The 16394-nt window shown below is 39.4% G+C and overlaps 1 protein-coding gene across 1 annotated transcript in view; it reads right to left on the bottom strand.

Annotated features, from left to right (window-relative positions):
• Positions 1-15537, bottom strand: part of LOC115669827 (uncharacterized) — a 28164-nt gene extending 12627 nt beyond the window's left edge. The window contains exons 1-5 of the mRNA XM_056321393.1: positions 14722-15537; positions 13006-13070; positions 12583-12726; positions 12212-12364; positions 11745-11860 (exon numbers count right to left, since the gene is read on the bottom strand). Coding sequence (XP_056177368.1) covers positions 11745-11860; positions 12212-12364; positions 12583-12726; positions 13006-13070; positions 14722-15506 — 1263 coding nt within the window. The 5' untranslated portion in view covers positions 15507-15537. The remainder of the gene's footprint in view (positions 1-11744; positions 11861-12211; positions 12365-12582; positions 12727-13005; positions 13071-14721) is intronic.
• Positions 15538-16394: the final 857 nt, after the last annotated feature.

Below are 16394 nucleotides of genomic sequence, written 5' to 3'. Positions count from 1 at the left end.
TGATTTCTGAAATAGAATGGTTGTCATTTGCAGCTTAAGTGGTTGATGTTTGTGTGGGCTACTTGTGAGGATGGACAAGGCTCGGTACTTAAAGCTGAGAGAGCAAAAATAATGGCAATGGGGGCAGCAAAGGAAAAAAGGGCGCGAGATGGGAAACTTTATTGGATAGTTTATAAGTGGAGGAGCTTTGTGTGTGCCTTCAACTTCTACTCCATGAACCAGCACAACTACAACTAATTTATAGGCCTTTTTTGACCGACATTCCTTCTCAATTATCTCTGAACATGGCATGCTGCTGGCCATTCATTGGCCACTAACTACCTACTACTAATTAGTCTATACACAATTTTCACCTGCCTCTTCATGTGTTTTTTTACCACTCATTCTAGCTCGTACAAGACATGCTAGAATTATGTGGACTGATCTAGAGAATTCAGGAAATGGATCAATATTTTAACACTATCATTGATCCATTTTCCTGATATTCCGAGCATACTCTGTAGTGTCTCGAAGTTTGCTTGTGGCAGTGCTTTTGTAAATATGTCAGCAATTTGATCTTCAGTCTTGCAATATTTGAGCTTGATTTCTCCATTACTCTGTACTTCTCGTATGAAGTGATATTTGATGTCGATATGTTTAGTTCTTCCGTGAAACACCGGATTTTTTGTGATAACAATCACAGACTTGTTGTCACAAAATATCGGAGTTTTTCTATCTATGCATCTCCGATGTCTTCTAGAATTCTCTAAAGCCATATTGCTTAACCAGTGGTCGTGGCGGTTGTGATGTGCTCGACTGCCACCGAGTCTTGTTTTTCAGATGTCCATGAGAATATTCCAGAACCTAGTGTAAATGCATAGCCAATGGTGCTCTTCCTGTCATCAGCTGATCTTGACCAATCGCTATTAGTGTAGCCAATGAGCTTGGTAATTGAACTTGACCGGTGCCAAATGTTGTAGTCTGTAGTTCATTCTAAATATCTAAGAATTCTTTTGGTAGCTTCAAAGTGAATTTGGCTTGGACTCTGCATGAAGCGCGATAGTAGACTTGTCACATACATAATGTCTGGTCGAGTAGTTGTGAAATATAGTAGACTTCCAATAAGACTTATGTAGAATCAATTTTTTCTGCTCCATCTTCCTTAAATAGTTTCTCATTTATCACGAGCAGTGTTGCAACTTCTTTGCAATAATTCGTCTTGAATTTCTTGAGGAGGTTCTTGGTATATTTCTTCTGTGAGATAAAGACTCTATTATTATGGTTGATCATGATGCTACGGAAGTAGTGCATTAAGCCCAAGTCTGTCATCTCGAATATCTTCATCATTTATTCTTTGAATTCTTGAATCATCTCTTCATTGTTCCCAGTATATATGAGATCCTCCACATACAAGGAGACAATGAGAGTGTCAGGCTTACCTTGGGTCTTGATGTAGAGCGTTGGCTCGCTCATGTTTCTCCTGAATCCTAGCTTGGTGAAGTATTCATCTATTCTGCTATACCACGCTCGTGGTGCTTGCTTTAACTGGAGAGGGTCTTTTTTAGTTTTAGAATTTTTTTTTTAAACTTTGATGATGAATCCTTGTGGTTGTTCCACATATATTTCTTCTTGAAGATATCCATTTAGGAATGCTGACTTCAAATCTAGTTGATGGATCTTCCATTTTTATGCTACTAGGGCTATGAGTGTCCGAATAGTATCATGGCCAGCAACAGGAGCAAGTTTCAGTATGGTCGATACCTGGTTGTTACAAGTATCCTTTTGCCACAAGTCTTGCCTTATGCTTCTGAATAGATCCATTTGCATTGAGCTTCATCTTGTAGACCCACTTGACTCCAATGATCTCTTTATCTTCATGGTGATTGATGAGCTCCCAAGTTTCATTTTTCTCAATCATCTTGATCTCTTCCTCCATGGCTTTTACCTAAACTTCTTCTTTGGACGCCTCTTCATAGTTTTCTGGATGTAAGGTACCAAAGTTGCACGTGTAATGGATTCTTCTAAGAGATTTTACCCTCATTATTAGAGACTCTGGAGTAGATTCTTCCAGCGTTGCTCTTGGAGAGGATGTTGGTGTTACGTCGTGAGTTGTGGAATCTGAAGCTTCACCTTCTTCTTGCATTATTGATTCCTCTTGAGCAGGTGGTGTGTCCGGCAAGGCAACATACTTCTTCTTGATCTTCTTGTCCTCCTAGTTCCAGACACCATTCTCGTCGAACTCTATGTCTTAACTGATCATGAGCTTCTTAGTTCTTAGGCTGTAGACCTAATAGTCTTTTGATTGGTCACTATATCCAAGGTAAATTCAATTTTGAGTCTTCTCGTCAAGCTTGCTCCTCTTTTGAGCAGGAATGTGGAGGTAGTAAATGCAACCAAACACCTTGAGATGCTTTGTTGAAGGCTTCCGTCTGCTCTATACTTTGACCGGAGTTTTATTTTGGACTGCTTTAGTTGGACATCTGTTTAAAATGTATACAACCGTGTAAACTGCTTACGCCCAAAACGATTTGGGAATGCTTTTCTCCTTTATCATGGACCTTGCCATCTCCATGACAGTTCTATTCTTCCTTTCTGCCACTCCATTTTATTCTTTTGGCACGTGTCTTTTTTCTTATCATTTGCCACTCGATCCGCATGGAATGTATTATCTTCACCTTCTTTTTCTTTAACATAGTTGGCTCGATAATTTGTTTTTGAGCGACAGTCTTTTTCTACATGGCCATACCTTTTGCAAGAGCGGCATTGTGGTTTATTCCGAAACCAGCAATCTTTCTCCAAATATTTATTTTTCTTGAAAACATTGCAAGATAGATATTTTTCCTTTGAAGATATTTCTCCTCCTCTTATTTTTCCATGAGCTCCTTCCATTATTTTTAGATTGATGAGACAATATGTTTAATTTGGACCGGAAGACACTTTCAACCGGGTCTTCATCTTGTGCCGCCAATCTTTTTTCATATGCTTCTAGAGAGCCAATTAATTTATTGATTGTCAGGGTTTTTAAGTCCTTAGATGATGGGTTTTTAAGTCCTTAGATGATTCTATAGCGGTGACAAAAGAATTATATTTTCTAGTAAGTGTCACCAAAATTTTTCTACTAACCTTTGGTAAGTTATTTCGTTTCTATAGGCTCTCATTTGATTAACTATTTCTTTTAATTTACCATAATATTCTTGAACGGTCTCATTATTTTCATTTTAGAACTCTCAAATTCTTTTCTCAAAGTTTAATGTCAATGGTGCATACCTTTTCTAAGCCTTGATATTCTTACTATAATATCTCCCATGGTTTCTTCACAATCTTCGCACCAATGATTCATGGAAATACAGTCTCCGAGAGTGCTTGCTGGATCACATATGGAGCTCGTGCATCCTTTTGTAGTTGTTGTTGGGATTTTAGTATCAAAAATTCATAAATTGCGAATGAGAAGTGTGGATAGAAATAGTCCCACATTGGATAGAAGTTGTGATGGGAGATGATTTATTTAGATGAGCCTCTCAAATGGGTTTGGGCCGCAAGGGGTACCCCACATTTGTGGAAGGGAGAGGACCTACGCTAAGCTAGGTCGGTTCCCCCCCCGCGCGCGCGCGCCGTCGCCGCTGTCCATCCAGCCGGCTGGGTCCATCGGTTTTTATTTTTTCCCGAACAGACATGTTTTGTTAGAAATTATTTATTTATTTATTTTTGGACAAACGGAAACCGCAAGCGAGTCTTCATTGCTCGCGACTCTTCATTTTCGCCATTTATATAACTGAACTGTTTAATTCGGTCTGGTGACTCTTCGTGGCATTTTTATTCCCAAGAGACTTTTTTCCCGACGCACTCTAGAAATTTTTTATTTTTTTTTCGTTTATTCATCATTGTCATTTGTGCGATTATTTTGTGAAGTTGCGTTCGAATATTTCCTTTGAAGAAGTACCGCTTCTTTGGAAAGGCGATCCATTCTATCCTGGGAGATAATTGTTCAACAACCTTGGGTACCGGTAGAGGGGAAAAATTGTCTTAAGGACACAACGTGAATTCGTTGGACTCGGATCATTCGTCGACATTCGGATTACTCGTCAGAACGTGATTTCAGGTTTGTCGAACAACTTTGTTTTGCATATACAAGCACTATTACGTTCAAGAATCTTAAGACAATTTGTATCGTGTTTGTATAATTGCATTTCTCAATCATTTCTATCTTCGTGTCAGAAATGGCTACAACATCAATGACGCCTATTGCGTATGTTCCGACTCATGGAGAGAAGCCAGAAAAGTTTAATGGGGCTGACTTCAAGAGATAGCAACAGAAGATGTTGTTCTATCTCATCACTTTGAACTTGGCAAGGTTCCTCACGGAGGATGCTCCGAAGTTGGATGAAGGAGAGACAAACAAGGAAAAGGTTGCTGCTGTAGATGCATGGAAGCATTCTGACTTCCTGTGTCGCAACTATATCCTCAATGGTATGGACAATTTCCTCTACAACGTTTATAGTCCGCTGAAAACGGCTAAAGAGTTGTGGGAAAGTTTGGACAAGAAATACAAAACGGAAGATGCTGGGTTGAAGAAATTCATCGTCGGCAGATTTCTGGACTTCAAGATGGTAGACTCTAAAACCATCTTAAGTCAAGTTCAAGAACTTCAAGTGATCTGCATGACATTCATGCTGAAGGTACGATGATTAGTGAATCATTTCAAGTGGCTGCTTTCATTGAAAAGTTACCACCGTCTTGGAAAGATTTCAAGAACTATCTCAAACACAAAAGAAATGAATTATCACTTGAAGACTTGATTGTTCGATTGAGGATGGAGGAAGACAATAGGAATTCCGAGAAGAAAGTTGACAGCAATCTGGCGGTCTCAAGGGCCAACGTTGTTGAAGAAGGATCAAAACCCAACAAGAAGAGGAAAAACTATGGACAGGGATCCACCCAAGGCCTGAAAAAATTCATTGGCAAATGCTACAATTGTGAAAAGTCTGGACATCGTGCCAAAGACTGTAGAGCCAAGAAAAGAAAGGTGACTCAGGCGAATGTGGTGAAATAGATTTCCAATGGTGTTGATGATATCAATCTTACTGCTATGATATCCGAGTGCAACATGGTGGGAAACCCCAAAGAATGGTGGATTGATACTGGAGCAACTCGTCATATATGCGCCAATAAATCTATGTTCTCATTATACACGCCTATGGAAGGTGATGAAAAACTCTACATGGGTAATTCATCAACCTCTAAGGTTGAAGGTGTTGGAAATGTTGCTTTGAAGATGACATCTGGGAAAGTTGTGACATTAAACAATGTGCTACATGTGCCATACATACGCAATAATTTAGTGTCCGGATCTCTTCTTAGCAAGAATGGTTTCAAGTTGGTATTTGTATCTGATAAGTTTGTACTCTCCAAAAATGAGATGTATGTAGGAAAGGGTTACCTTAGTGATGGTCTATTCAAGTTGAATGTAATGACTGTTGTACCCAATGATGTTATGAATAAAGTTGTTTCTGCTTATATGCTTGAGTCTCCTAATTTATGGCATGCTAGACTAGGACATGTTAATTATAAGTCAATAAAGAAATTAATGAACATGGGGTTATTGCCAAAATTCGACTGTCCAAGTGAAAAATGCCAAGTATGTGTTGAATCAAAATTTTCTAAGCCTCATTTTCATTCTATAGATAATAGAATCACAGAACCTTTAGATTTAATACACACATACATTTGTGATTTGAAAGCAATACTGTCAAGAGGTGGTAAGAAGTATTTTATAACGTTTATAGATGACTGCTCGAGGTATTATTATGTTTATTTACTCAGTAGCAAAGATGAGGCTGTGAATGCTTTTAGAACTTATAAGTCTGAAGTTGAAACTCAGTTAAATAAGAAAATTAAGATGATAAGAAGTGACAGAGAAGGTGAATATGAATTTCCTTTTGAAGAAATTTGTTCTGAGTTTGGTATTATTCACCAAATTACTCCTCCTTATGCACCACAAGCTAATAGAGTGGCGTAAAGGAAAAACCGGTCTTTAAGGCTGCGAATGATAACCATTCTGTTTATCTATTTCTGTTCCAGAAATAGATTTGGAACAGAAATCCGTTTGGTAACGCAATTTTAATTTCTATTTCTGGAACAAATTTTTGTTATAGAAATAGATTTGAAAGAGAAATCAGAAGTTAAAATTTTTAGCTTCTCTATTTCTGGAACAGAAATGAGAAACAAAATTTTTTTGTTCTTCTCATCACTTTCCCTCACTACTAGTCGGTCGCTCACCCGTCACCCATCGCCGGCCGCCGCCACCCCCCGACCGCCGCTACCCTTCACTGGCCGCCGCCGCCGGCCACCGTCTCCTGCCACCGGCTGCCTCCCACCACCGCCGGCTGCCGACCACCGGCCACCTCCCGCCACCATCGGCCGCCAGCCGCCTTCCGCCGGCCAAAAAAAAATTCCAAAAAATCCTTAAAAATTGAAACATTCCAGAAAAATTCATAAAAATTTCTAGAAAATAAAAAAAAGTCAGATTTCGGGAAAATAGGAAATTTGTTCATTTTTTCCAAAAAAATAAAAAAATTTCAAAACTTCACAGAATGGCTTAGAATACTTGTGGCCACTCACTTTGAATGAAATTTAAATTTTTTGAAGTGCCAAAAAAAATAAAAATAAAATAAAAAATTTCAAAACTTTACATAATGGTTTAGAATATATGTGGCCACCCACTTTGTGTGAAATTTAAATTTTTTGAGGTGCCCAAAAAAGTCCAAAAATCAAAAATTTCAAAACTTCACAGAATGACTTAGAATATCTGTGGCCACCCACTTTGCGTAAAATTTAAATATTTTGAGGTGCCCAAAAAAATTTAAAAATAAAAAATTTCAAAACTTCACAGAATGGCTTAGAATACCTGTGGCCACCCACTTTGCGTAAAATTTAAATTTTTTGAGGTGCAAAAAAAAAACCAAAAAATTTAAAACTTCACAGAATGACTTAGAATACTTGTGGCCACCCATTTTAAGTGAAATTTAAATTTTTTAGGTGCCAAAAAAATAAAAAAATAAAAAAAATTAAATTTCACTCAAAGTGGGTGGCCACAGGTATTCTAAGCCATTCTGTGAAGTTTTGAAATTTTTTATTTTTTGATTTTTTTTGGGCACTTCAAAAAATTTAAATTTCACTCAAAGTGGGTGGCCACAGGTATTCTAAGCCATTCTGTGAAGTTTTGAAATTTTTGATTTTTTTTGGAAAAAATGAACAAATTTCCTATTTTTCTGAAATCTGACTTTTTTTTATTTTCTGGAAAATTTTATGGATTTTCTGAATTTTTTTTTTAGATTTTTAGGAATTTTCCAAATTTTCTAATTTTTTTATTCTATTTCTAAAAGAAATGAAGCGATTATCCGCCGCCCGCCGTCCACTCGCCGGTCACATGAGAAGGAGAAATTTTGTGCCGTTATCAAATAAATTTCTGTTTCTGAAATAGAAATTTTGTGTCGTTATCAAACATGTTTTTTAGCTTAGAAACTCCTCCAGAAACAGAAATAGAAAAATCAATTTCTGGCCAGAAATTGATTTCTGAAACAGAATGGTTATCATTCGCAGCCTAAAGGAAACAGTGAATGCATTGTTGAATAGTTCCGGTTTACCACAGAATTTGTGGGGGGAAGCTGTTTTGACGGCGAATTTTATTTTGAATAGAGTACCCCACAGAAAGACATAGCCAACTCCCTATGAGAAGTGAAAAGGCAGAACGCCTAATTTGAAATATCTCAAAGTGTGGGGGTGCTTAGCTAAGGTTGCGATTCCTAAACCTAAAAAGGTTCAAATAGGACCGAAAACCGTTGATTGTGTCTTTATTGGATATGCTATTAATAGTAATGCATATTGATTTCTTGTTCATAAGTCTGAGGTCCCCGATATACATGTTAATACGATCATTGAGTCAAGGGACGCTTCGTTCTTTGAAAATATATTTTCGTATAACATAGTATATGAGCCAATTAACAATGATAAGAGGCCTCGAGATACTACACCTAAAAGCAATCCTATAGAGGATGAACCTAGACGTAGTAAAAGACAAAGAACTTCTAAGTCCTTTGGAAATGATTTTCTAACATATTTGTTAGAGAATGAGCCTCGGACCTTTAAAGAGGCTGTGACATCTCTAAAAGCCCCGTTCTGGAAAAAAGCTATCAATAGTGAAGTTGAATCCATCTTGTCAAACTATACATGGGAATTGGTTGATCTTCCTCCTGGTAATAAACCACTACAATGTAAGTGGATTTTTAAGAGGAAAATAAAAGTGGATGGTATTATTGATAAGTATAAAGCTAGGCTTGTGGTAAAAGGATACAAGCAATGAGAAGGCCTTGATTATTTTGACACTTATTCACCTGTTACTAGAATTACATCTATAAGGATGCTAATTGCCATAGCAGCGGTGTATAGGCTTGAAATCCATCAAATGGATGTTAAAACGGCTTTCTTAAACGGGGATTTGGAAGAAGAAATATATTTGGAACAACCCGAAGGGTTCATTGTTCCAGGACAAGAGAAGAAAGTATATCGGCTTATCAAGTCACTCTATGGATTGAAACAAGCACCAAAACAATGGCATGCTAAATTCGACCAAATCATGTTGTCGAATGGTCTTAAGATTAATGAGTGTGATAAATGTGTATATGTTAAGAACACTCATAATGTTTTTGCTATTTTGTACTTGTATGTAGATGACATGCTTATAATGGGTAGCGATAGTGAGGTTGTCAATACGACCAAACGAATGCTCACAAGTAAATTTGATATGAAAGATATGGGGGTTGCAGATGTTATTTTAGGAATTAAAATCCATAAGACATATGGAGGATTGGTTCTATCACAGTCCCATTATATTGAGACGATTATTGAAAAGTGCAAGAATCTAGACATTGTACCAGTAAAAACTCCGATAGATGTTAATTTACATCTTTTAAAGAATACTGGTGAAAGCAAAGCTCAAAATGAGTATGCTAGTATACTAGACAGTCTAATGTATGTTATGAACTTTACTAGGCCAGACATAGCTTATGCTGTGAGCAAGCTAAGTCGATTTACAATTAGTCTAAATGAAAATCATTGGAAAGCTATGAAACGTGTATTGGGCTATTTAAAGCACACTCAAAATTATGCTTTGCACTACACAGAATATCCACCGGTACTTGAAGGATATTGTGATGCAAATTGGATAACCGGCACAAGAGACACAAAATCCACAAGTGGGTATGTGTTTATACTTGGTGGGGGAGCAGTGTCTTGGAAGTCATCCAAACAAACTTGTATTGCAAGGTCTACTATGGAAGCAGAATTCATTGCTTTGGATAAGGCCGGTGAAGAAGCTGAGTGGCTTCGAAATTTCCTAGAAGACATTCCTAATTGGTCTAAACCAATGCCAGCTGTATGTATTCATTGTGATAGTCAAGCAGCACTAGGCAGGGCAAGGAATGTCATGTATAACGGAAAGTCCCGACATATACGTCGAATACACGATACTGTAAGACAACTACTCTCTAGTGGAATTATCACGATTGACTGTGTGAAGTCAAAAGATAATGTTGCGGATCCATTAACAAAAGGCCTAACTAGAGAGTTGGTTGTAAAAACATCAAGGGGAATGGGTTTAAGGCTTATAAAATAAGTCATCATAGCGGAAGCCCTACCTAGTTGACTGGAGATCCCAAGATCTAGATTCAAAGGGACAATCAAGTTATGCAGGCACAGTAGTGTATTGTCAACTCTTACTCATTCCTGTATGGAGACAGTACTAACATGTGGAGGTTAAGTGTAAGCTTTTAATGATTTTGATTCGGGTATGTAATATACCACACAATCAGAAATCACTTATGTGAGTGTGAAGTGAGGGCCGCTTCTATGAAGAATTTGAAAGGCCAAATTCTTCAAAGCACTCATGAAACCAGGTGGTGTTCATGGCCAAAACGAACACAATAGTGAGAACCAACTTTGTTTGAGAGATAATTGTGTGATTTCTATTGTCTTGACTTACACCGAAGGTCGACAGTTCAAAGACATCAAGTCTACTGATTGACTGAGTAAGTTCGATAGGTCTCACTAGGGAAAGTTCAAAGCCTCAGACTACTTATCCCATTGCAACGTTCTCTCATGGAATAATCGCACATTGCATCTCATGCATACACGAAGAGTCATGATGTCTGAACTTCTCATTCATGTGGGGGATTGTTGGGATTTTAGTATCCAAAATCCATAAATTGTGAATGAGAAGTGTGGATTGAAATAGTCCCACATTGGATATAAGTTGTGATGGGAGATGGTTTATTTAGATGAGCCTCTCAAATGGGTTTGGGCCCCAAAGGGTACCCCACTTTTGTGGAAGGGAGAGGACCTATGCCAAGCTAGGTCGGCTCCCCCCCCCCCCGCGCGAGCCCCGCCGCCGCCGCCCGTCCGTCCGACTCGGCTCCGCTTCGGTTCAAGTGAGTCTTCTCGACTGTTCACGAACCGAACAGAAACCGCAAGCGAGTCTTCATTGCTCGCGACTCTTCATTTTCGCCATTTATATAACCGAACTGTTTAGTTCGGTCTGGTGACTCTTTGTGGCATTTTTATTCCCGAGAGACTTTTTTCCCGACGCACTCTAGACATTTTTCATTTTTTTTTTTGTTTCTTTATCATTGTCATTTGTGCGATTATTTTGCGAAGTTGCGTTCGAATATTTCCTTTAAAGAAGTACCGCTTCTTTGGAAAGGCGATCCGTTCTATCCTAAGAGACAATTGTTCAACAACCTTGGGTACCGGTAGAGGGGACAAATTGTCTTAAGGACACAACGTGAATTCGTTGGGCTCGGATCATTCGTCGACATTCGGATTACTCGTCAGAACGTGATTTCAGGTTTGTCGAACAACTTTGTTTTTCATATACAAGCACTATTACGTTCAACAGTTGTTCTACTAGAACACTTGCACCTTCTTCCGTAGCTTCGTATCCTTTCTGGACGATGCCTCATAAGTCTTGGGCCATCAAGAATGTGATCATTTTGATGCTCCAGCAATCATAATTATTCCCATCGAAAATAGGAATGAGAATTGAGGATGTTGTAAAGTTGGCCATAGGTTAGTTGTTGAATATTTGGATGGGTAGTTTTAGGAACGGGTGATTAGGACAAATGCTCAATACCAACAAAAGACGTGGCTCCGATGCCACTGTCAGATTGTTGAAGCTAAGTGGTTGATGTGAGTGCGTGTTACTTGTGAGGATGGAAGAGAAAGAGAGAGAGAGAGAGAGCAAAAATAATGGCAATGGGGCAGTAAAGAAATAAATGGCGCAAGATGGGAAACTTCGTGTCTCTTCAGCTTCCACTCCATGAATCAACACAACTACAACCTATTTATAGGCCTTCTTTGACCGGCATTCTTTCTCAATTATCTCTGGCCGTGGCATGCTGGCCATTCATTGGCCACTAATTCTACCTACTACTAATTAGTCTAAATTAACAATTTTCACCTACCTCTTCATGTGTTTTTTTACCACACATTCTAATACGTACAAGACATGCTAGAGTTATGTGGACTGATCTAGAAAATTCAGGAAATGGATCAATATATTAACAAGAGACAACTGATAAGAGCTATGAAATCAAGCAAAACCGGGATAACGATTGTTCAAGAAGTGGAGAAAGCTAGACTGTCTAATCTATTTCTGGAAGCTGATGTCCAAATATGCGAGGAAAATATCTGTCGACTAGTAGAAAAAACAATACCTTCAGAGCAAGTTTCTTCAGCTTGTTCGACGCTCTAAATTGCCTGAGCCTCCGCAAAACAACATTGTCAATAGGTTTATCAAATGCCACTCCATCTTCCCGGAGCCAAGGATGTTCTGTCCAAAAATTGCGTGCGAAGAATGTCAGTGTTCTTTTAATGATTTTCAGGTATTTTTACCTAAATCAGAACCAAAGGTTTGAATCTACTGGAAAAGCTTGGCAATACGTCTTTGTGCACTACCAGGTACGCATTTTAATGAACAAAAGCGTGATTTGACCAAGAAGACGTTCCTCTCTTTTCCTGACTTGAGGTTCAGATTTTCCAATTAAACTATGGTCTAATTCATTATCCTGTTACTACATTAATGTGGACCGACTTGACAAAGAATACCGTCTCATGAACTCCCTCGGAATTGGTTGATTTTGATATGAACCCACCGAATTTCACTAGAAAAAGGAGCACTTACTAAGGGCCTCCGCGGCAGTGATCCTTTTCTTAGGATCCCTCATCAACATTTTCGTGATGAGATCCTTCGCCGAAGAGGAAATGGATGGCCACGGAGCACTTTCTAGATCTAGGTTGCCTTCCAATATTGCTTTGAATATGCCATTCTCATTCCCTGAAAGGGAGAAAAATGTTACAGATTCACAGTAAAATCAAGAGATACTAGTCCAACAAGAGTTGATCATTGCTAAATCACGATCGATGTCCAGTGGAACAAACGATGTCTGTTTTCTCAAAAACGATTTACAGGGATATGGAAAACTGTAATTGAATTCGGAAAACACCTGACAATATAGTTAATAGTGAACAATTGTAGTAAAAGCAAAGACTTACTTGCCCAGAAGGGAGGTGAACCGCAAAGAAGGATGTATAAGATGACGCCTGCACTCCAGACGTCGATTTCCTTCCCGTAGTTTCGATTCAACACCTCCGGCGCAACATAGAACGCACTTCCCACAATGTCCTCGTACACCTTCCCTGGAACGATGGCTCAAATTACTCATTGATTTACTAATTTCATTGCTGGAAGGTCAAGTCACGAGGAAAATAAGCGAGTCAGACACTCGGCAGCTAGTCCTTCGAAGGGTGTACTAGAACAAGAGCGACATTAGAATGCAAAACTCCTTCCTCTTCCCGTGTTAATGCAGTTTAGGATGTACAGATACCACACATGGTGGTACCAAACCTGAGATGGTCTGATGTAGTTACTTAACAAGCATCACCACGCGATCTATGTGCTGCAAATCTTTTTAGAACCTAAGACCTGGGCGATAACTTTTGGAAAACTTCCTAGAACACAGAACTCCACCGAGTCTGCAATTCTAGGCAACAAATCATATGATAAGACAGAAACAGAAACAGACTCTATCGTATAAAATGTACACGAATTTAATAAAGTTACTCATTAAAAATAGACAAAAGTTCCTACACATATTAAGCTAGTGAGAGAAATGGTTACAAGCAAAATTCCATTAAACTGGTATATAAAAGCATATTATTAGCAGCAGCGCTTTCCGAAGAGAGAATGAAGAGTGAGAAGCAATTCTATCCCAATAAAAAAGAGGAAGGCAGAGAGAAATTAAGCTGCAGAACTCAAGAATTAGGAAGCAGCATGAGTATTTTCGATCCAAAATAAAGATTATAATAAACATAAGATCACATCGCATGTGAAATTTCATTCATGCGATTTTTCACTTCTATATTGAATAAAAAAATGAATTTCGTGAAATAACTCCCTTAAATGCTTGTTAAGTAACTGAACAACGAAATTTAATCCCGACCAACAAATAAAATACAACAAAATTTAATTGCAGTTTCTAGTGGACCAATCTTTCTGTTGGTTCCGATGTCAGATTGATTGGTCGACAACGAACCGGTGTCAACCAGCTCCAAGTTTCATGAATGGAGAACAGAACCAATTTTCTTTGAAACCGGTCTGGAACCTAACTGACGGGTTCGGTCGGGTCCAACAAAATTCCTGATTTTTCCTAAATCGATAACTCAAATTGTGAACCGTGAATAATCATGGTACTCTCCAACACCCACCTTGTAATGGTCCCGCCGGAGCACGCTCTCCTGTCTGCACATTTGCCGAATCTTCGGGACAAGGCTATGGGGTCATAGTGCAAGTTTCACGTGCACTCGGCGAATGCAGATTCATTTTCGGTCTTTAGATCATGCGAGCTCCATGTGGAATAGTATGTCGACGAAAATGGACTCATTTAAATCAAGAATTATTCATGGGAGCCCCATTTATTTATTACTTTTTGTACCCTCTTTTCTCTTAGCTTTTCTTATTAATAATTTAATTTTTGCAATTATTAACAATGGTTGACCCCAGTTGACCTGTCCCTTTCAACCTTGACCTGCCCGTTGACCCTGACCCGAAATGTCGTCATCACTCACCAGAAAAAAAAGAAAGGAAAAATCCACATCCGAGCATCATCAGCTTCCAATTTTCACAATCCGCGATGATATGGATTCCCTCGTCATTCGCCTTTTCAGCAAAACTCTAATTCGCGATAGAACCCCGTGAAGAAAACGCAACCTCCGATGCCCTTCCAAAAGGCAAGAATATAGTCAATCACATCTCTTCGACATCATTCGCTTTTACAGCTCAAACCAGATTCCGGAAAGACTTGTTAAAATCAGAGGCTTGAAGGACACAAAAGCTTGAAGGACACAAAACCGATGAAGAAGACGACCCCACGTGTTTCGGGGAAAATAAAACAAGACAAGCTAAACATCAAGAACAGCAAGGCATTCATGGCGTCCATTCTTCTACTTTTGTAGTCCACAAGATGATGGAAAGAACAAGATAGTTGTTAGTTATGCCTTCATTGTGCTTGCCTAGTTTTTTTTAATTACGATGAAGAAAGTTTACAGGAGGGGAGTAACTAGCCTCCAGACGTGGCCGGGTGCGCATGGACTAATGGCCGGAATTGCCCCTTTGGTTCGTATTTCTAGCTAAACAAGGAATATTCTAATCCAAACAACATGCAGCAAAACAACTGAACCAACCGACCTGGTTCGATGAAAACGGAGAGGCCGAAGTCGGTGATCTTGAGAGGGGCATCGTCGCTCTTGCTGACGAGCAGGAAGTTCTCGGGCTTGAGGTCGTGGTGCATCACCCCCATGAAGTGGCACACGTGCACCACGTTCACCACCTGCCGCCCGATCCTCGCTGCCTCCCGCTCCGAGTACATCCCCTTGGCAATGATCCGGTCGAAGAGCTCACCGCCGGAGCAAAGCTCCATGACCAGGTGCAGATACTGCCGATCCTCGTACGCGCCCTTGAACTCCACGATGTTGGGCTGCCCGGACAGGTGCTCCAGCATCAGGATCTCTCGCCGGACGTCCTCAATGTCCTTCTGGGTCACCATCTTGCACCGCGAGATGGACTTGCACGCGTACTGGAGGCCGGTTGAGCGCTCGGTGCAGAGGTAGGTGACCCCGAACTGGCCGCGGCCAAGCTCGCGGTCCATCTGGTACAGAGCGTTTATGTCCGCGTAGGGCTTGCAGAGGACGGGGCTGATCTGGGAGGACGGCAGCAGAGGCGGAGGCTCGGGGCCGGTGAACGAGCGCAGAGAAGGTGGCCGTTCCGACGACGGTTGCCGTTGCCTTGGTGTTGGTTGTGGTTGCGTGTGTTTGGACTGTGGGTGGGGTTTTCTGGGCGGTTGTGAATGGTGGCGAGGGAGAGACTCCGAGGAAGAAGAAGAGATGGGAATGTCCTGGGAATTGGAGAGGCAGAGTCCCATTGTTGGCGATCAGAGAGAGAGAGATGACTGATGATGCTTTTGTTGCTGTGCCGTGTTCAAGAGATTATTATATGGAGGATGATGAAGTGAAGAGAAAGAGGGTTTTCATTATTACTATTATTATTATTATTATTATTATTATTATTTGTTTGGTGTGTTATTCTTTCTTTCGAGTACCAATTTTGTGTCAATAGGCATACGACTGATAAAGGGATTGGGGGGTGAGAATTCTAGTATTACAATTGTGGGGTTTGACTTCCGCATTCTACAAGAGGCAAATCAAGTTAGAGTTACCACATCAAAAAAAGTACCAACTTTAGCTTTACTTTATTCGCTCTTTGCATTCTCACTTGGGTAGTCCATAGTATATTTGTAAGACCCCAAACTAGAATACTTGTAACAAATTTATCTAAATCTAATTTTTTTACTACAAAAAATCTCAAATTAGTATAATTGTGACAAAGTTATCCTCCGTTAAATAGGATTAATATCACAAAAAATCACAAACTGGTAAACATGTGACAAACAGAGGGTTAAAACCCCAAACTAGTATACCTGTTAATTGTCATGTGTCATACAACTCAGTAATTTTATGATAAAATTTAACGAAAACTAATGAATGGTAAATTTATCGTAAGTGTATTAGTTTGAGATTTTTGATGATAAAAAAAGTAATTTTGGATAAATTTGTTATAAATATACTAATTTAAAGTTTTTGACGGTGTTAATCTATGACTGGGCAGGTTTCATTTCCACTCCTCCGTACGCAATGAGTTGACCTCTCCACCGTCGTTCTACGAGCTTGCCGCGTGAGAGAGAGGTTCTTGACATCTAAAAATTTCAAATTTCCTTCTATTTTGGCGAATCAAGCTATTTTAAATTAATTGA

This window comes from Syzygium oleosum, unplaced genomic scaffold (genome assembly GCF_021117445.2).
Source record: "Syzygium oleosum isolate NSW1041296 unplaced genomic scaffold, Sole_v2.1 Sole_v2.22, whole genome shotgun sequence".
Classification (NCBI taxonomy): domain Eukaryota; kingdom Viridiplantae; phylum Streptophyta; class Magnoliopsida; order Myrtales; family Myrtaceae; genus Syzygium; species Syzygium oleosum.
The sequence above is the reverse complement of the archived record's forward strand: the minus strand, read 5'-3'. Positions and strand labels throughout refer to the sequence as shown.